General features: G+C 47.2%; 1 protein-coding gene across 5 annotated transcripts; it reads left to right on the forward strand.

Moving 5' to 3' along the window:
- Positions 1–5: 5 nt before the first annotated feature.
- On the forward strand, positions 6–27,819 carry LOC114581721 (sodium-dependent neutral amino acid transporter B(0)AT2). Of its 5 annotated transcripts, none has more exons than XM_028702190.2 (15): positions 6–141; positions 5,562–5,628; positions 8,386–8,526; positions 9,024–9,217; positions 11,473–12,261; positions 13,410–13,567; positions 15,251–15,377; positions 16,228–16,403; positions 16,957–17,067; positions 18,242–18,483; positions 20,165–20,354; positions 21,866–22,067; positions 23,161–23,320; positions 23,488–23,650; positions 25,571–27,819. In XM_028702190.2, exons 5-15 carry the CDS (start codon positions 12,066–12,068, stop codon positions 25,835–25,837), a joined length of 1,992 nt encoding a protein of 663 aa, XP_028558023.2. In that variant the 5' UTR covers positions 6–141; positions 5,562–5,628; positions 8,386–8,526; positions 9,024–9,217; positions 11,473–12,065; the 3' UTR covers positions 25,838–27,819. The 5 variants fall into 5 exon arrangements, with proteins under 5 accessions (XP_028558023.2, XP_028558022.2, XP_028558024.2 ...); XM_028702191.2 differs by lacking the exon at positions 9,024–9,217 and adding an exon at positions 1,459–1,580 and having other exon boundaries at positions 38–141; XM_028702189.2 differs by lacking the exon at positions 9,024–9,217.

A 27,819-nucleotide genomic window follows, 5' to 3' on the forward strand; every position in this document is an offset into this window, starting at 1 on the left:
AAGGCTTTTTTGCCCGCCTCTGGACGCGGGGGGAGCTTGGCTGATGCAACGTGGCCACGCTTGCAAGGCTCCGAGCTCCCTCGCCTGTTCTCCAGGTGTCACGACGGAACGGACGCGTCCGGATCGCACCCCGAGGTGCTGGTAGGTCTGGGCAGGTGCGGCGAGGAAGCGGGTCCTCCTGCTTGCAAGGAGGCGAGGTTGGGGGGCGGAAGGAATTGGGTTAGGGGGAGCAAACCCCAAGGCGAAGCATCGGGGGCTTCCCAGAGGGCAGGACAGGGAAGGGGGGCGAAGGAGACATGGGGAGCGGATCGGGAACTCCCCGGGACAGAGAAGTGGGGGCGAGGGGAAAATCGACCCCCCTCTTCTCTGGGGAGGGGTGGAGAAGCGTTTGGAGGGGAGACGGCTTAAGGTGGGCAGGAGAAGGTCCGCCCAACACCCATGTGGCGGGAATAGCAGCTGAACAACAGTCGAAGCATACCTTCGCCGATGAGCTTCTTCCTCCACCTCCCACCGCTGCGCATCACCTGTTGGGCTGCTGCCTGTCACGCAGCTGTCAGACGTGGCCGCTCGGTGCCATAAATAGTTTAAAACAAATACTGTAGGGAATTCTGCGCGCGGGGGGCGGGGCGGGCAGTTTGCAAGGTGGCATGGGTGTAGCGGGGGGGGGCAGCTAGCCCCCAATCAATAATAAATAAATAAATAAAAATACATAGCTAACTGAGGTTCTGCCCTCCCAACAAAAATCCTGGCTACACCGATGCTGAAGGTGGCTTTGAGTAGATGTGGCCAGAAGGAGCTGGCATGGGTGCGGAAAGGGTCCCTAGGCTCCAAAGGTAAACGGAGACAAGGATTAGGGATGTTTATACACATAGTGTGTATGTGATCTCGGGCTCCTGGGACACCTCCTTGATCTTCAGTCCCAAAACTTGTGAATAGTTTGGGCTGCAATGCCTGTAATCACTTTAACCAAGTGCAGCAGTAAATTAACAGTTAAGAGTGTCATTCTGCGAGCTGGGAGAGACCAGGGTTCAAATCTTCACTCGGTCGTGAAGCACATTGGGTGACCTTGGGTTACTCTCTGTCTCTCAGGCTAACCTACCTCCCAGGGTTGTTGTAAGGATGAAGTGTGGGGGGAGGAGAACCATTTACACCACATTGAGCACCTTGGAAGATAAAGGTGGTATGGAAATATAATTGGTAAATAATAAATATACAGGCAAATGTGTAAAGGGTTTCGACTTCATAATATATTAATCAGCTTTTTTTAAAAAAGCATGCATATCCCTGATTAAATTAGGCATCGGATTTTACAACAAACTGACTGTTTTTGACACAAAAGCTGCTGTGAATTAGTAGTGAAAACGTCTTACTGGGAATACTGGATTGAAATCCCCAGTTGGCTACAAAACTCACTGTCCATCTTGGGCTAGTAATAGTTGCTCTCTCTCTTTCTCTCAGCCTACTTTGCAGGGCTGTTGTGCAAGGCAAGGATAACATGGGGGTGTACTCTGTGCACTGCTTGAGTGCCTTGGAAGAAAGGCCGGATAGGAATGTAACACACCAGTAAAAAGAAAATAAAAGTACGTATAAAAAACACAAGTAGCTAGCTAATTACTGGAAGGAACTGCCACCTTCTCTCACACCCACAAGGTGGGAGTGCCTATTCTTTTGTGATGGTTGTCATGACTCATGCACAAGTTAACTGGAAAAATCAAAACAATGATACTGTAGTGGGGGTTTTCCTCAATACTGTTGCTTTTACCTATAGGAAAATTTTTAGTCACTTGTTATCTAAATTGACTAGAAGTGTATATCATTAACCAGCTCATAGAGTATTAGTCGAGGGGAAATGCCAAGAATATTATTATGTGAGTTCTTCTGAGCATGTGCAGAGTGTCTGCCTTTCTGGCCAGTTAGGGTTCAGTGCTCGCTGCCACATAATGCAAGAGAATGGTGTGGATGACATAGGGCTTGTGTGAGGCAGGGAAGTCGTGCGTTTGCAGGTGCGTACGCGGGGATTTGGTGAGCATAAGTGCTCAGGAGTTGTGTAAGTCAGGGGTCTTTTTGGGGTTGCTGGGGGCAAACTAGATGTGGTTAAAAGCTGCTGCATGGGGCGCAATTTGGTCTTGGGCACAGGTAGCGTGTGTGTTATTGTATTTCTCCAATGTAAATTCCCCCCCCATATGGAAAATATGAACCTGACTTACCATGAGTCAGGCCGCTACGGAGCAGCTCAGTGTTGCCTACATAAAGTAGCTGGGGGTTTCAGGCAGGGGTCTCTCCCAGCCCTATCTGCCATGGACAGAACCTGGGGCCTTTTTTGAGGTGAAAGCATGTGCTCTGTCACAGCCCTTAGCCATAGAGGGAGATGGGTACACTGTGGGTCCTTGTCACTCCCTGCTCCCCAAATGGTTTTGGGGAAGGATGGGTTTAAAGTTGTGTCTAAGTTTGGCTCTTGACTCTTGTTCCGTGTGTGCTTGCATACGTATGAGAGCAGGGATGGCCTTCCCACAATGCACCACACAGCCGCATGTGTGGTTTGGGGTTAAGGGTGGAGAAGCTACAGTCCCCAGGGAGTGGAAGGTGTGCCCAGGATGGGAACGAGAAGATGGGAAAGAGCTTTCTCTGGCACTGGAGAGAATTTGGCCCAGAGGCCCCTTGGCTGGAGGGTGTGTGTGTGCTGATTTCCCATAGATGTGGGTGCCGTTAGAAGCTGCCCCTGAACAGAAGTCATATGGAGTTCTAAGGTATAATTGGTTTTCAAGGGGATTCTTATACAGTGGTACCTCGGGTTACATACGCTTCAGGTTATATACGCTTCAGGTTACAGACTACGCTAACCCAGAAATAGTGCTTCAGATTAAGAACTTTGCCCCCAGATGAGAAAGAAATTGTGCTCTGGCGGCGCGGCGGCAGCGGGAGGCCCCATTAGCTAAAGTGGTGCTTCAGGTTAAGAACAGTTTCCGGTTAAGTACGGACCTCCGGGACAAATTAAATACTTAACCCGAGGTGCCACTGTATTTAGCTGAATCAATCACTTCCATTATGTGTGTATGCAGGATTCTTGTTGCTGGCATCCATCTGTCTCGGGAGACAATGAGACCTATGGTGGGGAGGTCAAGCTGCTGGAAGGTTGCAGCGCCTGCCGCGACCATAGAGACCAATGCAGGAGATACATGTTTTGTTGCAGCTGGGGCAGGAGAAACCGCCCAGTTGTGCTACTGCAGATGCACCATGTCATTTCTTCTCTGTGGTCCTCCCAGCGGTTGTTTCTCCTCAGGTCACTGCTATGGATACACAAACCTGACCGTTTGCCTCCAGGCATTGCGGTCATCTGCAAGGGATTCCGAACTGAGCCGATGTCCTGGTTCAGACAATTATCTAAGGTTTCGCAAACCATGGTTTCTGAAGCTGAGAGTGTGAACCAAGTGTTCCTCCCTTCTCTCCTATTTTCTGCCACCTTTGGCTCCAAGATTCTGGTTTATGAAGCCTGGAATGATCATCCAAACTGGGCGACTGTGTATCTTCTAATTTGATAACTAGAGGATAAAATGAGGTAGCTACGCACTGCAACCCTGTAAAGTTGGGTTAAACTGGTAGTTTCCTTGCAGCAGTGCTACTGAACTGCATTGTAAAGTGCTTGCCTTTGATTTGGCAAGCTTAACTCTTACACAGCACCCAGCCTGATCCTGTACCTCTTTTTGCAGAGCTGAATTTGGGGGAAGGGGCTACTTGTGTGAGGCCTTGAGCTGTAGCCCTCACTTGCTAGTGACAGAGTTTTAAGAAACTAGACTGAACGAGAAGCGGATCAGCTCAAGGAGCTTTTAAAGTGTGGTGGTTCTGAGGAGAGAGATGTCTTGATACCACATGGCCCCCTAACCTGAGACAGTGGGACGTTTGGTTTGATCATATATTTTTGCCGCTTGCTTTTTAAGGAGAAGCGTAAGCCGGGCTGCTTCTAAAGTGGGGACTGGGGCTTGTGTGCCTAGGCTTGTAGGTCACTTTGTAACATGACGCTTAACTGTGGAGTGAGGGGGGGAATAGGGGGTGGACCTGGCTCTGGGACTTTAAATAGGGCAGGCTTCCTGCTGGGACAGGAATAGAGGAAGAAAGATGCGAGCAAGCCATGGTAGGTTTCTTTCAAATTCCAAACCCTCTAGTGTGTATGTGTGTGTGCTGGGTCGCCCTCATGTGAACAGAGGCAGCTCCTGCTGTGGTGCAAATTGAATTACGGTAGTCCCTTAATTAAAGGCTCCTGCGCACCTCTGAGCATGCCTCTTCCAGCTGGCCTCCTGTGAAGGCTGGCAATTCTGAGTGCTAAATTAACTCTCCCTCAGGGCAGGGAGTGAGGAATAGTTTTCAGCCCGAGGGCCACATCCCCTTCTGAGCAGCATTCCAGGGGCCACATGCCAGGGCGGGCGGGGCTAGAGGCAAAAGTGGGCAGGGCAATTGATATCAACGTTTGCCCTTGTGCAGTAGGCTTGTTTCTGCACAGGAGAGAGAGTGTGTTTGGGGACAGGGTGTAGCCTGGGAAGAGTCTGAAGGGCCAGAAAGAGATGTCTGGAGGGCCACATTTATTTCCCGCCTCAAAGAATATATCCTGTTCTATGTTTCGTTGCTCTGTTTGTGTATTCTTCCCATCCTTTAATATATAAGAGTGATGCCCCAAATATTAGATATTTATTTGTTTTTATTTATTACATTCTTATTCCACCATTCAAGGACGTTGCATATTTATCCTTCCTCAAGGCATCTCAGGGTATACTGCATCCAGCGGCATACTTTGGCAATCTTTTGTAATACGGTGCCCTATGCGAGACCAAAATTTGGCACCCCCAAATGGATCCCACCACCACCATCACCTTCTGTCCTCACAAGAACCCCGTGAAGTAGCTGAGGCTCAGAAAGAGTGAGAGAGTGAGCCGCTTCAGGGCCCAGTGGGGAATTTGAACCTGGTTCTGCTCAGTCCTAGCCTGCCTTTCCAATCCAACACCATGCTGGCTGTCGCTACTCTAGATCTGTTGCATTACGCTGCAAAGTTTACATATTTTATTTAGGAAAAACGTAAACGATTTGATTGAAAATAATTCTCAAAGTGGTGTACAAATGAGATTACATGACTAAAACCCACAAAGCAATAAAAAAAACAAACCCCTTAGTGTTCATTGTTGGGGGCTGCCAACCCCACCTTCCCTTTACACCTGCTGAGAGTTAACCTATTGCCCACATAACTTTGTTTCAATGACCTGAGTTTAGGTCTGTGAAATCTGACTACTAGCTGCTGGGATCACCCATACGTGTCGCAAGGTTGCCTCAGGCAAACAGGTGATGATTTTATGACCTGTGGGTCAAAAGATGGTAGTTAGCACTTTTTTTTTAATGACCCATAAAGTAAGGTCTTGTGTAACTTGGAGAGTTTTCTCATGTGATTTTGTGGTGCATACGTCAATGTTGTGGGGTGAGGCTGGTGGGTGCTATCCTGCTCCCTCCTCATGCCTTCGCTGAGCGTGTTGGGGAGAGCAGCTCCTCATGTTTGCCTGTGTTTTTGCTCTTCTCTAAAGGAGCAAACCCGGTGCTGTGGCAGGCAGTCCTGAGCCCTAAACTGTGACTTCCAAGACAACAAACAAGGTAAGGACCTTTCTCTCCGGATAGAAAGAAGGAATTAAACATGATGGGAAGAATTAAACGTGATGAGAGCAGGTACTGATTGTACCTTCGCCTTGTAGCTATTTTGGTGGCAACCTGTATTCAGAGATAGTGGGATCTGATGCTTGTAAGTCTTGCTCCATCCTCAGCTCTCAGTAGATTGTGAAATATTGGCAGGAGGAGGAATCCGCTGAAGTCATTGCACAACGACTGGCTTCCCCTCTTCCTTCTCCTCCCTCTCCTATGCACCCCCAGAGGGTTCGCGGGAACTCCAAAGCAGATTTGAGAAGTTGCAGGGAGAGGAGACGGAAGGAGAAGTTCTGTTGCTTGAGCAGAAGTCTGGTTGCTTGCCCAATGACTTTGCCAGACACAACCCATAAGGAGGAGGACCTTGGAGGTTTTTTTACTCAGTAAAAGTCACGCTTTTCAGTCGTGTTACAGTACAGCTGTCTCCTTTTTGTAGGATTTTCAGAATACATTTAAACCAAAAGGGTATGTTACCAAGTTAATTAGATCAGACCTTTTCAGTGGTGCCCCCCCCCCCCAACTTGTGGACTGCTCCACCCAGGGAGACATCACCCTTGTCTGTTTTTGGGCACCAGGTGAATACCTTTTTCTTTACACAGGTTTTTGGCCCTTAATTGTGGCCTCTTTTAGTTGGGTGAAAACAGCAAGTCCTGATCTGTTTTATCTGTTCAGCTGTCCTTTTTAGATTTTTATTGGGAGTTCTTTATTTGGTTTTAATGTAAGTTGCTTTGGGTCACTTTGTGAGAAAAGCAACTAACAAATATAATAATAAATAAATACGGTCTATCTCTGTGAGGTTTTTGTGCACATTTTTGCACAATCAGTGGTAGTGGCCCCTTTCCCTCTCCTCACATGCAGCTGGGGTCTCTCATCGCTGATTTGATTCAAGACCATGCAGCTCAGTCTTCTACAGGGCTGTAACCAGAGGTTGATCCCTTCAGGCCCCTGTTGAGGTCCATGATCTGGCCTGAGGCCTACTGGAGACCAGGAGCCTCCTCCTGCAGTTCAGCAGAGATGGGGCTTGGAACGACCTGCGGCCCTTGTTGGACTCCAACTTCCCTCAGCTCCAACCAGCAGGGCCAATGTTTAGGGATGATGGAATTTTAGACCAAAAATACCCTGGAGGTCCATAAGTTCCCTATTCCTGCTCTTCAACATTCCTGCTTACTTGCCTCTTCCTCTAGCCTAGAGGTGGAGAGAATGCAAATAAGTGAGTGTGATGGGAAGAGGAGCAGCTAGCACAGGCTTGCTAGGCCATCTGCTCCTCCTCAGCGCTAATAGTAAGGCATTCCATGCCCTCAGGCTTATGATGTGACACACAAGGAAAAAGAAAAGGAGGGAGGAGGGAAAAGCAAGCTCAGCCACAAGTTACAGGTCTTATAATGCAGTTAGAAACGGCAGAACCTCAGTTCAGTTAGATTCCTTTAAACCTCCAATGAAGTTAATAGCAAGCTTTTGGTCATGTAAACTGGAAGACCCTTTTTTGCGTAAGTTTGGCCGATTGAACAACTTCAGTGCCTGCTTGCTTGAGGCTTCTTCAAGTTTTTCTTCTCAGGAGGGCTGTGTTGTTCCACAGCACACAAGCTCACAAAGAGCCCAGGGCCATGCCCAGTTGTTTAAACATAGATCACCTCACAAAGCAAGATCCTGGCATGGTGCGAGGCTTGAGCTACGTGTCATTCTCAGTCCTGTGTAGCTTATCTCCAACTTTTGACAAAATGCAGCCATGGAGGCTGCAAACTAAAGCGGAAACATTGTGCTGTGTGTGTGTGTATACGTATTTTTCCTTGCGGGGCATCCCCACTCCAAAAAAAGCTTTGTGTGTGTTTGTGTTTTAGTGGGAAAATGCCACATGGGGAAAGGATTACGAACTCCCACACCCACTTCCCATGTGCTAGTTTTCTGCTTTTGGCTGCGTACTGTAGCTTCAAACAGCTATGGTTCTGAGCACCCTTAGCAAACTACAATTCCCAGGGCTCTTTTAGGACTTGGAAAGTGCTTTAAATGTATGTCAAGGGTGCAGCATCAGTCTGCAGCCCTTTCCTCACTCCATTTTTTGAAACAACAAACCTTGAGGCAAACCACACACAGTTTGCCACTTGCAAGCATTGCACAATTTAGTACGTGCAGTGGCAGCTTTTTAACAGCAGCCCAATTGCCTCAGAGAATCTGTTATGCAGCTACATGTGTTTTATTTATGCCACAGAATTAAATGTGTGTTTGTGGGGATTTTGTTGGATGCAGTGAGTTCACAGGTGCAGCTATTTCTACATCACAGTTAAGTGATATAAAACATCTTGTGTTGTCAGACTTAATTGAGTTTATCTATCATTTGATATTCTTCTCTAGCCTTAAGACAAGACTGAAAAAGTAGCAAAATCTTGTTGCTGAAATTGTATATTTGGGAAACAAAGCTGGAATCTGATAAGCAGCAACGCAGAAGCCACACAAGAGTAGAAGTTAGGCATTCCCACATCTAATTAAATGCAGTGTCTCAATTCAGACATCCTGCCAAATCGTAGTTAAGAAATTTTAACTAAGGTTTGCTGCGTTCGAATTGAAAAACTAGGGTTTATGATTGGATTGACTGGGAAAATAGAACTGGAAACTGCACCTTAAAATGTATTTACAAACCATGTTTTGTGCATAACTATGATTTGGAGTGATGTCTGAATGGACAACCCAGTTATGGCTGTTCGTCTACCTTCACAGATTGCTACACCAAGGAGATATAATTTGTGAAGTTAAGAAGCCAAGGACTGAGAGGACAGAAAATGAGAGTGGGCATGCTGCTGTAAACTGATTTTTGCCTGTTGCATGCTTAGATGAGCACATAAGATACCTCCGCTGCATGTGAGTATACTTAGCCGTCCTCTGTATTTGTTATCATATATGAAGCTTCTCAAGTGGATTCAGACCATTGGTTCCACCTAGCCAAGATCTCAGGCAAAGGAAAAACCTTTCTTCAGCCCTGTCAACAGAGAGTGTTTCAACTGGAGATGCTGAGGGTGGAACCTGAGATCTCTGTGCATACACACCATACATGGCTTGCTCCAAAGAACCCTGGGAACTGTAGTTTAAGCCTCAAAAAGCTAAACCTCCCCAGCACCCTTAACAAACTACCGTCTCCAGGTTGCTTTGGAAAAAGTCACCGTGCCATAAATGCTCTTTAAATGTAGGTGTGAATGCAGCTCAAGCGTCCTCTGGGAGCTTTGTAAATAGGAAGTCATGTGGAAAATCTTTCGCAACGAAGGAACTGCAAACATGCAAAGTCTTATATGTAAGGCAACTGCCTTCAAGACATGCATAGTCTGCAGACCTAGAGATATAAACATTTTCCTTAATTTCAGGCAATTAGCTCTGCCGAACCATGCCTGGGAGCCTTTGCAGGGAGACGGCTGGCACTGCCCGATAGGCAGGCAGGAGCTGTCCTGTGCCAATGCTGCCCCTTCCCTGAACCCTTTTTCTCCCTGCCCCCACTCCGTGAGCTGGCACACATTCCTTCCTTTCATATCTGACCTTGGCCACCACTACATCTGTGAAGGTTAGTCCAGCCTCCAGTCCTCATTGTGGGAAATAATGAGCGGTTGGCATTGGCGCTGGAAAAAGGGGGGGCAGCGGACAAAAGTTCACCGCTTACGCAGAGCCAGGCATGATAACCGTTGGCATTGCCTACTGCTCGCCCGCTGAAGTTGGCATTGCCCTCCCACACTTGCCCACGGCATGGGCAGATTTCGAGAGAGTAACTGAATACGCACAAAGAAGGGAGGGGAGGAGATTATTTGTTGCAAATTTTGCAGTTGCAACCACTTTTGCAGAGATTGTGGCCCAAGGCTGTTTGTTCTGAATTCTCTAACCCAAAGATAAGAGACCAGAGACCTGGGCGGCAGCAGGGCAAGAGGGCCCTCCTTGCACGTTTTTCCATGGGTGGAATGTGCCCCTGAATTCTGATAAGGTCTCTTATACGTCCGGATGGAGTATAGAGAGTGGTGTGTGAGTCTGTGTAGAAGCTAGCCTACTGTGCAACAGCAGAATTTACATTTGTTGCGTCACCCACTTTTGCCCCTGGTCAAAACAGGCCGCATCAACACTGTATATTTAAAGCACTATGATGCCACTTTAAACAGTCATGGTTTCCTTCGAAAAATCCTGGGAGGTGTGGTTTGCCACGGGTGTGGTTCTTAGGTAGGAGACCCTGTTCCCCTCACAGAATTACAATTCCAAAACATTTCCTGTGAAGAGAGATTAATAGTTCAACCACTCTGGGAACGGTCGCTCTGTGAGGGGATTACGGATCTCCTAGCAACTCCCAGCACCCTGAACAAATGACAGCTCCCAGGAATATTTGGGGGAAGTCGTGGCCATGTAAAGTGGTATCATAGCGCTTTAAATGTGTAGTGTGAATTTGACCTTAGTTTAACTAAAAACAGTTAAAGCAATTGTATGTATCACACCCACCCACACCCCTATTTATATCTATGTCTATGTCTATGTCTATGTCTATGTCTATGTCTATATCTACCAATCAAGGGCACATTCCAGCCAGGCAAAAACAGTCAGGATTAGGATAGGAAGCAGAGCCTGAGGGAAGTTCCAACGGCCAGACAGAAAGGCCTGGACAGGCACATTAGGCCCCTGTGCCTGAGGTCCTTCACACCTGCTGTAAAATACCTGATCTTCAGAGGCAAGGAATACAGACATTAGTATGATTTGTGCTTGAGTAGATAAAATGTGGCTCTATGGCTAATATGAGAGCCAGACATTGGGAACTCTATTCTTGTTTTTAGAGTTTCAGCTCTTTCATGGCTATCGAAAACCACTGAAATGATTTTGACAGCAGCTAACTTCTCCTATAATCTGTAGAAAACCAAGAGGATCGGGGTGAAGATAGATTCCAGTGGTCTAGCAGGGGAAGGATGTCTCAATTCAGCACAGCTGTCCCAGGAGCTCCCCGAAGCTCCCACCCACCCCCACCCCCGACTTCTAGAGAACTGTATTTTCTTGTTCACTTCCATCCATATTTCTTGAGAAACATTTTTCCCCCAGCCACAAATACCCATCCTGTTTATCCAGAGGGGGAAAACAAGCAAAGTTTCAGATGGCGCCGAAAAATAAATAAATTGCAAGGCATCTAAATGAAATGCATTTATGCCAATTTGAATAATTCCAGGCCTAAAAGAACACACAGTTTGACGTAACTTTAATCCCCTGACAGGAGTGGTAGGAAGATGTCCAAACAAGTGTTTGAAAGGCACTTTGTGCTGGGATATTCTTGGCTCCAAAGAGCTCTGACTCCTATTTCATGGTAATAAATACTTCTTATTAAAGTTTCTGGGGAACAGGCCAGAGAAATTGACAGCACAGGAGCAGGCAAAATCTCTGTCCATCTTGCCATTTCAATTTGTTACATTTCCTACTCATTTTCCAGACAAAAAGTAATTAAAAGTCAATACACAATGCGGTGCGCTTATGTTGACCGAAATTCTGCTCAGAGTAGCGCTGAAAAAGCGCCATTGAAGTGAATGAACCTGAATCTGTCGTGCCCATTAACTTTGGTGGTTCTGCTTGGCGCAACACTAGCTTTCAATCCCACCCCATGGTTTGGAGTCTCCTTGGAGTCTCTTTTGGACTACAACTCCTACTGTTCCCAGCCAGCATAACCAATAGGCAGGAATGATGGGAGTTGTAGTTCCCAGGTGGAAGAAGGCTGGTTTGGGGAATCGAAACTGACCCTCCAACTGGGCACCTTACTTTTGGCCTTACACTCACTCCTTTCTCTGATTCTTCTTCTCTTTCTAGGCTTGAATCCTTTTTTGCTTTGGAGAGGAGTCGGCAAGCGTGTGTGCCTGTGTGTGCATCTCGTAGCATATGCAGTTCACGGAGCCTAGAGGACACTGTCTCCATGTGTGAATCTTTGTATGCTTATAGTGTCCAAACTCTTTTAATTGGCTGTGATTGAGGGTAGGCACAGACGACGCAAGGGCAAAGTGAGAACCCCTCTTTGTATGAGTGGGTTGTCTGTATGTGTGTGCATGAACTGATTGAGTGATGTGTGTGAGCTTAGTTCGTGTTTCAGTGCATCAATCCCATAGAGAATTTTGTAGGCATGTGCATCTGCGACTGCACAACAGTGTGACACACACGAATGCCCACATCTGTGGGAGTGTGAGAGAGATTTGCTAATGTGCAAGGAGTGTATACACTTTTAGCAGTCCACTTTCCGTTTCCCTGGTCCCATGGTGCATGTGAGCCTGTGCTAGTTGCAGGAGAAGAGTCTTTTTTAGGGTGTGACATAATTGTGGGCAGACAAGTGTGAAGGCGTGTGATTGTGCAAGGGCCCTAGGATTTAGCCGCGTGAACAGTTTGTGTGTGTGTATCACATCCCTCCACCAATGGAGAAATCCAAAGCGGACCTCGAATCTGCAGCAAACGCCGAAGGCGAATTCAATCAAGATCTGCTCACTGATGAACCCGATACCCGCCCAGCCTGGGGGTCCAAAGTTCAGTATATCCTGGCCCAGGTTGGCTTTTCGGTTGGGCTTGGCAACGTCTGGCGATTCCCCTACCTCTGCCATAAAAATGGGGGAGGTGAGTGGATACGGGCATTTCTTGCAAGCTCGGGGCTGGCATAGAGCAAGATTGTCCCCTTTTTCATTCATTTGTAGCAAGGTAGCTGTGCCTTTTAACTTCTCCTTATTTTAAATGCCTGTGTCACCTTTCTGCATCATTGGGCTTTCAAGGCATTGAACATCTCAACTTAGAAACCATGCAAAACACCCCAGCTGAAAAGCAGTTACAGCCTTCACAGTGATGCACATAGAAGAGAAGAGATGAGAAGCAGATCACTATTAAAAGGGTATGGGAGATGGAAACGGCCATGGCAGGGGCCGCCACAGAGAAGGCCCTTCCATAAGTGGCTGCCTGCTTAAATTCCAAAGGTGCTGAGGCCCAAGGCATTTGGGGGCCTAAAGTGGACTTGTGTGACAATGAAGTAGCAACCTCAGCACGGCCACTGAACTGCCCCACCATGCCAGCTTCTCCTGCAATACACAAACACAACCCCCGGGTCTTGGGTACTTCTTGGCCACTGTGAGCAGCAGCTGGTAAATGGGAAGGGGGATAGTCTTGTGTTGCAGGTAACAGTCAGGCTGTGCTTACAAAACAAACTTGCATAGCTTGAGCCTGCTATGGAAGCGTGTACAGCTGCCTTGGCCATTTTGGATGGAAGAACCCATTTCTGCAGGGAGGGGGTGGCAGAAACTGGATTTTCACAATGCTGCCCTTGTACCAATCCCGAAAACACCTTCCTTGTGCCAGTCCCCAAAAAACCACAGTTTTGAACGTGTTTAAGCAATGGTGTTTAAAAAGAAAAACAACCCCCCTCCCTCTTTATTTGAAAAAGCCAAATATTTGGTTGCATAATCATGGCATGCGCTTCAGACAGGGAGAGAACTGGAGTCCACTTGTGGGTGGGGAGGAGAGCAGGAAGAGGCGGCAATCGGAATTTGCCACAGACCGTCTTTGTGTCTCTGTAAGGGGGGGGGGAGTTGAGCTCACCCCACAACCGGCTGACCCCTAATGCTCTTTCACGGGAGCACCTATTTCCTCCCTTAAATTATTTCTGATTCGGGGGGGAGGGGGTAACTGGCTGGTGGAATCAGGGGAGACTTCTGGGGTCTGGGAGCGAAGTGTTGCTTGGATGCTGTAGCCGTGTGTGTCTGTCTCACCCTGGCCAGGTGCCTTCCTGCTGCTGTACCTGCTGCTTCTCTTCATCATTGGGATCCCCTTGTTTTTCTTGGAGCTGGCGGCTGGGCAGATTATCCGGCAGGGCAGCATCGGGGTCTGGAAGTACATCAGCCCTCGCCTGGTGGGCATTGGCTTCGCCAGCTGCGTGGTGAGTTGTTCCTCACCGGCAGCACTTCTGAAAACCTTTTGCCTTGAGCTTGCCCACCCCCAACCTCACCCATCAAGCTCTTCTTATACTATATTGGGGGGGGGGTGTGGAATTGGATCCAGCTGGCAGGCTGGAGCACTGCCTCTCCCTCCCCCACGGGCCAACTTTGACAGGTGAGTGGGCACCCCCACCTGTCAATCACCTGATGTCATTATGGTGTTGGGTAACAACTTCAAAGGGGCACAGAACAGCTGATGGGAAAAAGCCCTTTCAGAGAAGTGCTGTTGGATTCAGTCAGCTGATTAGCATCCACAGTGCGCCCGCTTTTGAAATTTGTTTGCAGGCGAGTTTTTAATCCAGACTGCGCCTGCAAGCAGACTTTGAAGGCCTGCTGTCAGGCAGGGGCCTTGCAAATGCCAGTAATCAGCTGCTTGTCGGCGCTTGCCAAAGGCACACAGCCTGGAAGACACAGCGACACCTTCAAACTTCGACCTGCCCCATCTTTATCTGCGCCACACTTGACTTAAATGAAGATAGGTGTAAAACAGGTGGATGTGGTTTAACAAAATGGCCTCCTGGACCAAATGGGGAGGCCTAACTAGGCCAGAGGGTCTCCCACTGCTGGTCTGTGTCATGAGTGGGCAACGTGTGGCCTTCCAGGTGTTGCTGGAATACAGCTCCCATCATTCCTGACTGTTGGGCCATGCTGGCTGAGGCTGATGGGAATTGGAGTCCTAACAGCATCTCAAGAGACACCAGTTCCTCAGCCCTGATCTTGTCCCACGGCCTGCTTCCCATAGCGGCCAACTGGATACTCATAAGAGGGGGTGTGAAGGAGACAGTTCTCTGCTGCTAATGCCACCCTCCGCCAGCAACTGGAATTCAGAGCTAGACTTCCTCCAAGCATGGAGGCTCCATTGTCCCCTCATGCCAGCTGATAGCCATTGATAGACAAGTCCTCCACAAGTTTGTCTAATCCCATTTTAAAGCCACTTAAGGTAGTGACCTCCACCATATCTTGTGGCAGTGAATTCCACAAATTAATTATCCAGATGGCAGTGAGTAATGGAATTGGTGGAGCGAAGGGCTTCTCCCCTCAGCCTTCTTCTGCCTTGCCTAGATTAAACCGCCAGTGAAATAATGACCAATTGCAGTTAACATCCTGCCCTAAATTCCTGGGGACAGACATGTTAAACATCTCCAGTATCTCGCCCCCGAAGCAGCTGCATTTTAGTGCTGGGAATATGATCCTAAGGATCGAACGACACTTCTCATTAAAAATATTTTTAACTAACGTGCTTAGACCACATCTGTTTCTTTCGAAAAAATTTCTTGGAAGGGAGGGGCAATAAATTTTCCTGCCAAAAATTGTGCTTGAAGGTGCTATTTGCTGTAAATAGCATCTTTTGGGTACAAGGGAGCTTCTGGAAGCCATTTTCAGGAGGCAAATGTAAGGCGATCCCCCCTCCCCAAACACATGATTAACCCAATTCAGATCAGTGGGCCCCCATGCCTGATTTTTCTTAAGGGAGGAGAGGAGACCAGTTTTGAACGCATGACATAAAAATGTGTTTTAACATGTTCTTTGACCCTAAAGAGCTGCCCCTTCCCCTGAGGTAGCTGTGTCAGTGCCCATTGGGGGTGGAGTGAGAAGGACGCTGATTTCTTCCTCTTCCTCTTCAGGTTTGTTCCTTTGTTGCCCTGTATTATAATGTCATCATTGCATGGAGTCTTTTCTACCTGGCTAACTCCTTCCAGTTACCCCTGCCTTGGACTGATTGCCCAGCAGCAACCAATCAAACTGCTCCAGGTAAGGGATTGGAAGGTTTGAGGAAGGGGCGGGGCTGAAGCTGCCTTGATGTCATTGTACGGAGACAAAATGAACTCCCGATTGTCAGGAAGTGCTGATGAACTTGAGATACAGTGGCACCTTGGTTCTTGAAATTAATCCGTTCTGGGAGTCCATTCGACTCCCGAAACTGTTTGAAAACCAAGGAACAGCTTCCGATTGGCTGCAGGAGATTCCTGCACTCAAACGGAAGCCATGTCCAATGTTCAGCTTCCAAAAAACATTCGCAAACAAGAACACTTCCGGGTTTGCGGCGTTTGGGAGCCGATTTGTTCTGCAACTAAACCGTTCGGGAACCAAGGTTCCACTGTATATATATATTTGCCAAACTAGTATTTTTTCAGTTCTGTTCTCAAAAAACCCCATAATCTTCAGTTAACCATACCAAAGTATGGATGGAAAAAGGGAGGAGAGGGGCTTGATTTTTTTGTCCAGTTACCTTATTTATAAAAATATTTATATACTGCTATTCATTAAAAATAACAGTGATTTACAAACAATTGTGCATAAAACCACACAATAAAAACCATATAAAATGTTTAAATCAGAAATAAGCTAATTATTGTGGAAAGCTGGATTTTTAATTGCATGCATAGGCCTGATGGAATAGGAAAGTTTTCGGCAGGCACTTAAAAATTGAAACAGAAGTTGCCTACTAAATCTCTGATTTGCAGAATATTCCACAGCGTTGGGCCGGTGACACGAAAGTCTCAGCTCCTTGTTGTCAAATAAGCCTCACCAACGACGCTCTGCCCCTAACCTTTGCACCTCTCTGTCTCTCTCTCTGTGTGTGTCCTTGTCCTCATCTTAGAAACGGAGTGTGGCCACAGTTCTCCCACCGTCTACTTCTGGTACCGCGAGGCCTTGCATGTGACCAACTCCCTTGACGAGAGCGGAGGCCTTGACCCGGCTCTTACCGGCTGCCTCTTTGCCGCTTGGGCTCTTGTGTGCCTGGCAATGATCAAAGGCATCAAGTCCTCTGGCAAGGTCAGTCGCGAGGGCACTTTCCCTCTCATCAAACGTTGACCTGGGTAGGAGGAAATGTTTTGCTTCATCAACACCAGCAGGAGAGAACCCTCTGCTCACCAGCTGAGCAGCAGAAAGTTTGGCCACAGGTTTCTACTTTGTCAGTGTGTTCCCCGCATGGGATGCACTTGCAAAGCCCCACCCGGCTCCCTGCTGAGCACTACTGCCCCACAGCTGATATTATCAAGTGACATCAACCAATGTAGAGGTGCATTGGGTTTGGAAGAAATGGCCAACTTGGACCTTGCTGGCAGGCCAGGATTTGCTTGTTGACCAAAGTTTCCCTACTCCTGCTCTGATTAATAGTGTTTTAAAATCATGCTTTGCCTTCAAATTGATCAGGATCCATAAACATGGTTCTAAGATTGTCCACTACTGGTCCCAATGTCAGAGTACCTGGGATGGAGAACTTGGAAATGAAATGCCAGCATCTTGTACCAATGGTTGTTTCACCACAAACAGGCTGTCAGTCCCTGGTTTTGATTTTCTCTCTTCACCCCTGTCTCCTTTGCAGGTTCTGTATTTCAGCTCTCTTTTCCCCTACGTGGTCCTCTTGTGCTTCCTCGTACGGGCACTGCTGCTAGAAGGAGCGGTTGATGGGATCAGAATCATGTTCACGCCCAATGTAAGAGCTCTGTGCAAAGGAATAACACTCTCGTACACGTGTGCCCACTTCCCCTGCTGCATGCAAATTCCCTTTATTTCCCCCCCAGCGCTTAACCGCAGGGCTAGCTTTATTTCACTTGTTTACTTACAAAACTTCCGTACTACTGGAGAAAAGTGGTGCAGACGTGTTTAACAGTGAAACGAATCCAAATCAAACAATTAAAAACTGGCTTAAAATAATCCAGTGGAACAACGCAACAAAACTGTCGGCAAAAGAGAAGGCAATATTACTGCAAGTAATAGATTAAGGAATGCATATAAAAAACGCTGGAACATAGGACACTGGTGGCGCTGTGGTCTAAACTACTGAGCCTCTTGGGCTTGCTGATCAGAAGGTCAGCAGTTTGAATCTCCATGACGGGGTGAGCTCTCGTTGCTCTGTCCCGGCTCCTGCCAACCTAGCAGTTCGAAAGCACGCCAGTGCAAGTAGATAAATAGGTACTGCTGTGGAGGTAAAGGCGTTTCCATGCACTCTGGTTTCCGTCACAGTGTTCTGTTGTGCCAGAAGTGGTTTAGCCATGCTGGCCACATGACCTGGAAAGCTGTCTGCGGACAAACACCAGCTCCCTCGACCTGAAAGCGAGATGAGCGCCACAACCCCATAGTCGCCTTTAACTGGACTTAACTGTCCAGGGGTCCTTTACTTTTTACCTTTTAACCTAATTTATACTGAATCAGACCACTGATCCATTTGGCTGAGCAAATTCCTGCCAGATAGTGACCACTTCATCAATGCATGAAGTACTAGCCTTGCATTGGCAAGTAGGTGCATATATGGGCATAGAGAGTGAAAAAAATGTGAACAGTGGAGGTAAATCACTGTGAAAAGTGGAATTCCTATGTAAAAATTAAATGCTTGCAAAATAAACAGTGGCTCTTTGCCAGAGTGGCAATGGGAAATGAAGGAAAAAAGCAAAATTAAGATGACAAAGCACAGTTAAGACAAAGGTGGTAAATCCTGTTGTGTGAGAGGAGACCATTATCCTGATTTGGGCCTAAACGCATAGAATCAAACTTCCTGACAAGTTCTAATTTACCAGTATTTACTTCTGTTGGAAAACCCCCTCTCCTTTTCTGAGGATGAATTCATGAGAATGAATCCTGTACCCTTGTCCTCTTTGCCCAACCTCTAGCTGTCCATCTGGAGAGACATGCAGGTCTGGCGCCAGGCAGCCACCCAGGTGTTCTTTGCCCTGGGACTGGGCTTTGGGACCATCATTGCCTACTCCAGCTATAACCCGCGCCACAACAACTGCCACATTGACGGGCTGCTGGTGTCTGGGATCAACTTCCTTACTTCAGTGCTGGCCACGCTTGTGGTGTTTGCCGTGCTGGGCTTCCGTGCCAACATGATCACACAGGACTGTGTGGAGAGGTGAGTAGCTGCCTGCCTGTGTCCTGCCCCCCAAACCCACTTTTGACATATTTAGCTCTTTGGGGTTCTGCTGCTGTAGGACAAGGCTGCAGGCAGGGACATCCTTGGCTTTATTTCTCATGTCCAGTGGTTCTACGTTGGGGGTTCTTGAACAAAACACGAAAGCATGTATGCAAACAAGTAAGTTATGCAAGGTTGTTTATAACTACCCTGATGCCATCAGGAGATCAAAGAATCACACACACACACACACACACACGGGAATTCCTGGAGGGGATCTCAAATCCACCCCTTGCTGAGTTAGGTTTGTATCCAACCATAGTCTTCCGAATTTTACCCATCCACGGCCATTTAGAGGGCTGTTTTGGAGAAATTCCATTCCATTATTATTATTACAGTCATACCTTGGTTTTTGAACCAGCTTAGTTCTCAAACGTTTTGGCTCCCGAACACCACAAACCTGGAAGTGACTGTTCGGTTTGCAAACTATTTTCGGAAGCTGAATGTCCAACGGGGCTTCTGTAGCTTCCGATTGGCTGCAGGAGCTTCCTGAAGCCAATCAGAAGCTGTGCTTTGGTTTCCGAATGTTTTGGAAGTTGAATGGACTTCCGGAACGGATTCTGTTCGGCTTCCAAGTTACGACTGTATTCTTATTTAAGTTTGTATACCACACTTCATCTGTAGATGTCAGGGTGGTTGACAACATAAAAATACAAGATAAAAAACACAAAATACAGTGGTACCTCAGGTTAAATACTTAATTTGTTCCAGAGGTCTGTTCTTAACCTGAAACTGTTCTTAACCTGAAGCACCACTTTAGCTAATGGGGCCTCCCGCTGCTGCCGCACCACCGGAGCACGATTTCTGTTCTCATCCTGAAGGAAAGTTCTTAACCTGAGGTACTGGGTTAGCGGCGTCTGTAACCTGAAGCGTATGTAACCTCAGATACCACTGTACATAATAAAAGCAAGAACAAAAACAAACCAGTCATCCCCTCCCACAACTATTTCTTCTTCTTCTTCTTCTTCTTCTTCTTCTTCTTCTTCTTCTTCTTCTTCTCCTCCTCCTCCTCCTCCTCCTCCTCCTCCTCCTCTCACTTGAAACTTATTTTGGCATCATCCAGGGATCCATTCAGTTTGAGTAAGGCTCATTACATGCTCCCAAGCTTCCGTCCTTCAGAGGAGCAAAGGGAAGAGCCTCGGAAGTTGTGTGTTGATTACATTCCTGCTTGCCTTCTGTGATGGAAGGAGCAAGCTTGGAGGCGGATCATAGTCCAGGGCATCAGGTGCCCTTGGGAGATGCCCTGGGATACCACATCATAGAATTATAGAGTTGGAAGGGACCACAAGAGACATCTGAAGGCAGCCCTGTTTAGGGAAGCTTTTAATGTTTGATGTATTACTGTATTTTAATATTTGTTTGTAAGCTGCCCAGAGTGGCTGGGGAAGCTCTGCCAGATGGGCGGGGTATAAATAATTTATTATTATTATTATTATTATTATTATTATTATTATTATCCGCTGCAAATGCAAAAATCTTTTGCCCAACATGGGGCTCAAACCCACAACCCTTAGATTAAGAGTCTCATGCTCTACCCAGCTAGTTGGCTTTGTGTTTTCAGATTTGGAGTAATTCCTGATTAATGGCCTCGCTGCTTGCCATCCTTTTCCTTTCCCCCCAGGAATACAAAAACCCTGTCTCTTCTAGCATCAAACGGCTCCCTCCCTGCCACGCTGCCCCACCTTGGAAACTTCTCTGACCTCTTGGCAGCTGAGTACAGCGCTTGGTATCAGGGTCTTCCGAACGACACAGCAGAGTGGCTGCAGATGTGGAAGATCAGTGACTGCCGCGCAGAGGATGAGATGCACAAGGTGACTGGGGGGGAGGGAGGAAGGCAGGCTGGGCTGCTGCAAAAGGGGGGGAAGCCGTCAGAAGCAGCTGCCTATTGGGGTTGTGTCCGAGGGGCAAGAGATGGGCTTGCATAACTTGTGCCGTGTCAGTCGAAATGTAGCCTGCTGCCTAGTGTGGCAGCATGTTTGGGACTCAGTGAATTTCCCTGGAATTGAAGTGTGTGTGTGTGTGTGTGTGTGTACGTACACACACACACACACACACACACACATATAATACACACACATGGATACACGCTGTATACATAGGGTGATCAGGCAGACCACAATCCATGGCTGGTGAGCTATGTTTGTGTGAATGAGACATGTATGAGCTGTGCTTGAACTCTCATAGTTGTTTTTAAAAGTGTTTAAAAGTCACCTTTGAGGGACTCTGTTTTGAGTAGCCAGATCTGCATTAATAATAATAATAATAATAATAATAATAATAAATCATCGTACTGGTAGTATATTTATATCCCGCCCATCTGGCTAGGTTTCCCCAGCCACTCTGGGTGGCCCCCACAGAACATTATTATTATTATAAATTATATATTATATATTATTATAATTATATTATGTAATAATAAAGCAATGAAGCATTAAACATTAAAAACTTCCCTAAACACGGCTGCCTTCAGATGTCTTCTAAAAGTCAGATAGTTGTTTATTTCATTGACATGGGAGGGCGTTCCACAGGGCGGGTGCCACTACCAAGAAGGCCCTCTGCCTGGTTCCCTGTAACCTCACTTCTCACAAGGAGGGAACCGCCAGAAGGCCCTCAGAGCTGGACCTCAGTGTCCAGGTAGAACAACGGGGGTGGAGATGCTTCTTCAGGTATACTGGTTTGATTGGCGCAAGGGCAACCAATCATGAAGCTGCTTCACCAGCTTCTCAAAGCAGAGCACTGTACAGCACTGGCTGGCCCTTGTGTCAATCACAAAGCCTCCTGGAGTCAATTTTAAGGCAAAGGGGGAAAGCCTTCAAAACAAAACAAAAGAGTGAGCACTTAAATAGATGAAGCCCCATAAACCTAGTGTGGGAACATTTGGCCTTCTAGATGTTGCTGGACTATAATTCCCATCATCTATGGCCATTGGTTATGTTGGCTTGGGCTGATGGGAGCTGGAGTCCAACAACACCTGGAGGGTCACATGTTCCCCACCCTTAGTCTATGCCAGGGTTTCCCAAACATGGGCCTCCAGCTGTTGTTGGACTACAACTCCCATCATCCCTATCTATCCGGACCAGTTGTCCGGGATGATGGGAAATGTAGTCCAAAAGCTGCTGGAGACCCAGGTTGGAGAAACCGTGGCCTATGGCATGAACAGAGCCATAGTCCCTGTTGCTATTCAATTAGGAGTGCCACAAACTGCTACTTCCTGTATGGCAGATTGCCCAGTTGTTAGGTATTTCTTTCCGATAGGTGTAAGCTTGTCACTTGCCCATTTCAGTGGCTGATACCCAGATTTTTCTTCTTTTCAAACTCCCAGGATGTGGAAGGCACAGGACTGGCTTTCATCACTTTCACGGAGGCCATGACCCTCTTTCCAACCTCCCCATTCTGGTCGGTGCTGTTCTTTTTCATGCTGCTGAACTTGGGGCTGAGCACTATGCTGGGGAACATGCAAGGGATCATCACTCCATTGCTGGACAACTTCCACAGCCTCCAGCGCCGGCGGACCCTCTTCACAGGTATGGCAGAACCCATAACCAAGAGACGGAACAACATCCATCAGGGGGCAGAAGAGTGAGGTGGATGGGTTTTATTTTGCAAAACAACAAAGTTCTGTAGTGTTGTACAGATGAAAGCAAACATCAAATAAGGTACAACAGAGGCACAATAAAAATACTTCAAATATGTAATTGTCATCTCTCTTTAGCTGTAAAAGGCTCCCACTTACAAAGGTTAGTAATAAGGCAGTCCCTGCCCTCAGGATTGCTGTCTAAAAGGCACAGCGCTCAAAGAAAAGGGACTGGCAGGCAGGAGGAAAAAATACAAACTCAAACACTAGTTTTCAGTTTACGAAGTTCTTGTAATCTTTCTCTGTGTCTCCTGTCAAGACTGGGGTGTTGCGTTCTGAAGGCAAAGGAAGGACTGGACCCTGATTAATACAATAGACACGAGGCTTGACCAGCAAGACCTGGGAGAAAGTGCGCATGCCACTCCCTGGCCCAGGCCATTTTTATTAACCAAAGGACTTTAACACAGCGTTTGTAAGAACCAATCAGATTTCCTCTGAGCATTTCAAAAAATCCCCACGTGGGGACAGATCAGAGGAAGCCTCTTAACTACAAAGAACTATTTCCTATTTGAGCATGCATACATGTTCAAGCTAAATAAAACAGGAACCAAGGAGGAATACATTTAGCAAACCCCAGAAGTCATAAACAGGCAGTAAACAGGAAAGCCAGGCATTTTATCACCTCCATGTGAACTCTGTTTCCTAGCCCTAAAATCTACCTAAAGATTAACAAAAGCTACATCAAAGCTACCACCTTATCTTTATGTACCCAGGATGCCTGGTGAAGCAACCGGTCTGTATAGAATGCTTTATACGTGACTGTCAAGCATAGAGAAAATGCGGCAGAGGCTTGTGGGATTGATGAGAAGTCATGTCAATGACTCAAACCCAGTCAAAGCATTGCTTTCACTGCTGACACAATGGCTTGCTTCATTTTTCATAATTCCTCATAGCAATCCTGCCTGACCACTACACCGGGGCCCCTGCGGTCCAACAGGTGTCCAGCCAAGCCAACCTGCTCTCCTTCTTCTCTCTCCCCACAGTGCTGTGTTGTATTATTGGATTCCTGCTGGGCCTGGTTTTCGTGCAACGGTCAGGCAGCTATTTTGTGTCCATGTTTGACGACTACTCTGCTACCCTGCCCCTGCTTATTGTTGTGGCTTTTGAAGCTTTTGCTGTGGCCTGGATCTACGGAGCAGACAGGTAATTCTCTACCCTGCTTTCTCAAGAGAGGGGTGGGCAGGTGGGAGAGAATGTCTACCTTGTGGCTTTGGGCAGAGCCTGTTTTTCTTCTTCCCCTGTGCTTCCGGGGTATCTTAACACCTAAGGTGCCTCGTCTGCCATCTTGATCCTTTTCCCTTCGTCCGCAGGTTCTTAAGCGACATAGAAGACATGCTGGGCTGGCGGCCTTGGAGGATCTACAGCTACATGTGGCGCTTTGTCAGCCTGGGAGCGATGCTGTGCCTGCTGCTAGCGAGTCTGGTGCACATGGCTATGAAGTGGCCCACCTACCAGGCCTGGAACAGAGAAAAGGTAAGAGGCGCACTCCACCCAGTCGCACCCCTTCGTGTTTCCGACCAATAGCAGCTGCCCCTGCCGCTTTTCATTTTAAAAAAATAAGCATAGTCTGGGGACCGCTCCACTGTATAAAGAACCAGGAGTCCTGTGGGACCCTAAAGCCTACTTCATTGTGAGCTTTTGTGCATACAGGAAGGGGATAAAAGTGGCAATGTGGGTGAAGTGCAAGAGGGAACTGAGTGGCGGAGCCCTGCTCCCCAACTTCCACCAACAGGTTATCAAGCTGTACCCTCTGTACCCAGATGTGGCAATGACTTTTCTTGCACATAGTCCCCATGGGTACTTCTGCTGCATATCCTAAGCATCAGGTGTTTTGATTTGGATCTGAAAGTCACGGGCTGAAAACTGCCATGGATTCACTAGGTGACCTTCTCCAATCCACTGCCTCTTTTCCACTCTCTGTAACAAAACAGTAATGGTGATATATTTCTTGGTTGCTAAAGAGTCAAGATTTAGGGCTTTTAAAGCTTTAATCCAGGGTTTCCCAAATTTGGGTGACTACCTGTTGTTGGACTACAACTCCCATCATCCCTAGCTAGCAGGACCAGGAGTCAGGGATGATGGGAATTGTAGTCCAAAAACAGCTGGAAACTCATGTTTGGGAAACCCTGCTTTAATCCACAAATGCAGTATTTTTTCCAGTGGCATTCTGGGAAGGGAGCCCTCTGGCTCTTTGAACGCGTGTTGAGTTGCTCAGTAATAGCAGACAAGCTTCCCAAAGAGATGGATTACACTTGATTATAGTGGTACCTCGGGTTAAGAACTTAAATCATTCTGGAGGTCAGTTCTTAACCTGAAACTGTTCTTAACCTGAGGTACCACTTTAGCTAATGGGGCCTCCCGCTGCTGCCGCACGATTTCTGTTCTCATCCTGAAGCAAAGTTCTTAACCCGAGGTACTATTTCTGGGTTAGTGGAGTCTGTAACCTGAAGCATATGTAATCCGAGGTAGCACTGTACCAGGTCTTCCATTACCAGGACTATCTTTCCATACCATTTGGATCTAGAAGAGTGTTTTGGTTTTGCTCTGGGTTAGTTTAGGGAAGCCAACCATGAGACCCAACTGGCCTAACAATGTAAGAAAAGAGCTCTGCTGGATCATGCCAGTGGCCCGTCTAGTCCAGCATCCTGCTCACAGTGGCCAACCAGGTACCTATAGGAAGCCTGCAAGCAGGATGTCAGCACAACAACACTCCCCCCACCTTGTGATTCTGAAACTAATATTCAGAGACATAGTGCCTTCTTCAGTGGACGTAGACCATAGTTTCCATGGCTTGTAGCCACTGACCACCTTACCCTCAATGAATTTGTCTAATCCTCTTTTAAAGCCATCACTACATTTTGTGGGAGCAGATTCTAAAGTTTTAACCATGCACAGTGTGAAGAAATATTTATTCTCCCTGTCCTTAATCCTGAAACATTCATCTTCCTTGGATGGCCTCAAGGGAGGGAGAACAATCTTTCCCTACCCACTTTCTTCATATCATGCATGCACTTATATACCTCCATCCTGCCACACCCCTTTTCTTGCCTTTTCGCTAAATGTTACAGAAATTTTGTAACCTTTCCTCATAGGGCAGTTGCTCCAACCCCTAGATCATTTCTGGTTGTCCCATCCTGAACCTTTTCTCAGCTCAAAAAGAGAACTGTTTGAATTCCACAGGCCATATTGCTGATAATGTCAATTCTCTAAGTAAGACGAGGGCTGATGGGGAAATTTTCTGGCTGTGCAGCCATTGAAGGCCTAGTGCATCTTGGACTGAGAGAAGCCTGATTCAGAGTCCAGATGGGCCCACTAAATTTCCATTCCTACATGGTTGATAGTAAATTTCAGTTTTGAAAACCAGTAATAATTCTTGGTTGTCTCCCTTTCCAGGCAGAGGAGCAGATGCTGGAATATCCTCCCTGGGCCCTGGGCCTCCTCGTAGGCCTCATTGTTCTGGCTGCTCTCCCCATCCCAGTGATGTTTCTCCGGCAGCTTTTGAAGGATTGGTTTGCCCAGCGTGGCAGCCGGTCTGGCATGGTGATGGCGCCTGTACCCACAGAGGATGACGACGAGGTGGCAGAAAGAGAGAGCCCCGCTGATACTGAACACCAAGGCAACGGGTACTTGCTTGTCCAGGCAGAAGATGGGCAAGACTGACGGGAGGCACTTCCAGCTGGAATGTACCACGTGGAGGACATCGGACCTGCTCCGGCTCCTCGATCCTCCTGACCATTGGCTATATTTTCCAGCCTCTGATAGCAGCAACCATGTTTGTTTAGACACCCACCCACACCCCCAGTGTGCTATTTATGGCTTACAAGGCTGGTGCAGCTTGGGGGGGGGGGAAGCGATGTGAGCATGAAGACTTTCGTGCAGCTGGCCCCAATGCCTCCTTCACACCTGCCGCAACCAAGGAGATGAAAAATGAATGAAAGAGGACCTCAGAAGTGATGTGGGGGCAATCCAAGAAAAGCTGCTGGATTACTAATTGTTTTTAAAGAACACCTTGTGGCTTTCACTGCTGCCACTGAGCCCCATTTCCCTTCGCTAGAATCGTGATGCCTTGTTGCAGTGCCTCCACTAAAACGATGGCGCAGGAACGTTTGAGAGCTGAAGTTAATTTGATTTTGGAGGGCCACGCATGTTCCAGAGGCAAAAAGTGACAACTCTTGGGATTCCAGTAGTAAAGGAAAGCTTGAGATCTGATGAGGCATTGACTCACTGTTACAGGATCCTCCCGCTCTCCTTCACATTCATCCCATGTCTCCCTCCCTCCCATTGTTTTACCCACTGTCTATTGTAAGCCTCTTGAGGGCAAGGACCTATTTTTCCCCCTGATGAATCTTTGGGTGCCATATTGCTCATTCTCACCCGAAGATGGTTCAAGCTCAGCAGCTACTGGCATGACAACGCCCTTCTCCCAGGGCCAGTTTCTGTCAAGAGCCCTGCAGTACTGCTAGGTCAGGATTGGGTTTGCCGACTGATGCAGGAGGAGGAAGCAACAGGGGGCGGGGCCTGAATAGTGGGAATTGGAGGTGGAGGGATCACTCCTTTCCACTGCAACTTCAGTCACTTGGGAAGAGGGAGCGAGGGAACTTTCCTGCGAACTGTGAGCTTGGAGCAGCCAAAGCTGAAGATTAAGCCAGAGGCAGTAACAACTGAACAGGAGCCCTAACAGGAAGGTGCAGTTTTGTCACTTAGAACCAGGCAGCACCTTCACTGATAGGAACAAACCAACCCACCCTGAAAGAGTGCACATTTGCAATCCTGACCTCAAAGAGTGAGCCAAGTGTTACGAGTGAGTGCACTATGCTGGGTCCTTATAAACATGGCAGGTGGAGCATGGAAACTTGTTGGGACATCTTGGTTGCTTCCGTCCAGTTCTAACCTTTTCATCCTGCTCATGAACCCTGAGCTCTGCATCTGCAGCTGAGCCTGTACAGTTATTGGCCTGTGTACAGTAAATATCTCTTTCTTAGTTGCAAGAAAAAGCATCTGCTCGTTACATGTTTTTGGGCAGGAGCCAGCAAAATTCCTCAATGGAAGTCAGTATTTTCCACAACCCGACTAAGGGTGATGTTGAGAAAGAATTTGGTTGAGCATTTCGACTGGTATGAGATACAGGACTAAAGAAAAACTCCACGTAGTCTAGGTTGTCTTAAAGTTACACTGTTGTAAATGCAAGGGGGGAGGGATGACATTTTATGGTTGGTTCTGAGTGCAAGAATAGACTGTGCCGAGTAATTTTTCAACACTCAGTTGGATTTTGTAACTCAAGGCTAAAAGGAAGCAGTCAGTAGACTGTTTTTAAACTATTCTCCATGAGGATGGTTCATGTAAATGGTTCAGTAAATGAACTTTATAACGCAGTTATTTTGTTTCTGGGACTTCTCTGTTCAAGCAAAGCAAGGAACCAATTGTTGGTGGTGGTTGGGTTTGAGTTTCTTACAAGACGAGGGGAGCACAGCTTGCTGTAGCTCATAAGTGAGTCATACACAGGAGAACAACTTTTTCAAAGAATGTTTGTTTTTTTCTTTTCAATAAAAGCTATTTAGTAGAAACAAGTATTTGTCCTACGATCGCAACTCTGGAGGTGGGGGAATCAACTTTTAAATAAAGTTGCTCCATTTGTTTCTCAA

The sequence above is a fragment of the Podarcis muralis genome, chromosome 13, assembly GCF_964188315.1.
Source record: "Podarcis muralis chromosome 13, rPodMur119.hap1.1, whole genome shotgun sequence".
NCBI lineage: Eukaryota > Metazoa > Chordata > Lepidosauria > Squamata > Lacertidae > Podarcis > Podarcis muralis.

Coding starts and splice junctions, on each gene's coding strand:
- LOC114581721 (XM_028702190.2), top strand. CDS start 12,066: ATGGAGAAATCCAAAGCGGACCTCGAATCTGCAGCAAACGCCGAAGGC. Junction 13,568..15,250: donor TTGGCTTCGCCAGCTGCGTG/GTGAGTTGTTCC, acceptor CTTCCTCTTCAG/GTTTGTTCCTTTGTTGCCCT. Junction 23,651..25,570: donor AGGCCTGGAACAGAGAAAAG/GTAAGAGGCGCA, acceptor CTCCCTTTCCAG/GCAGAGGAGCAGATGCTGGA.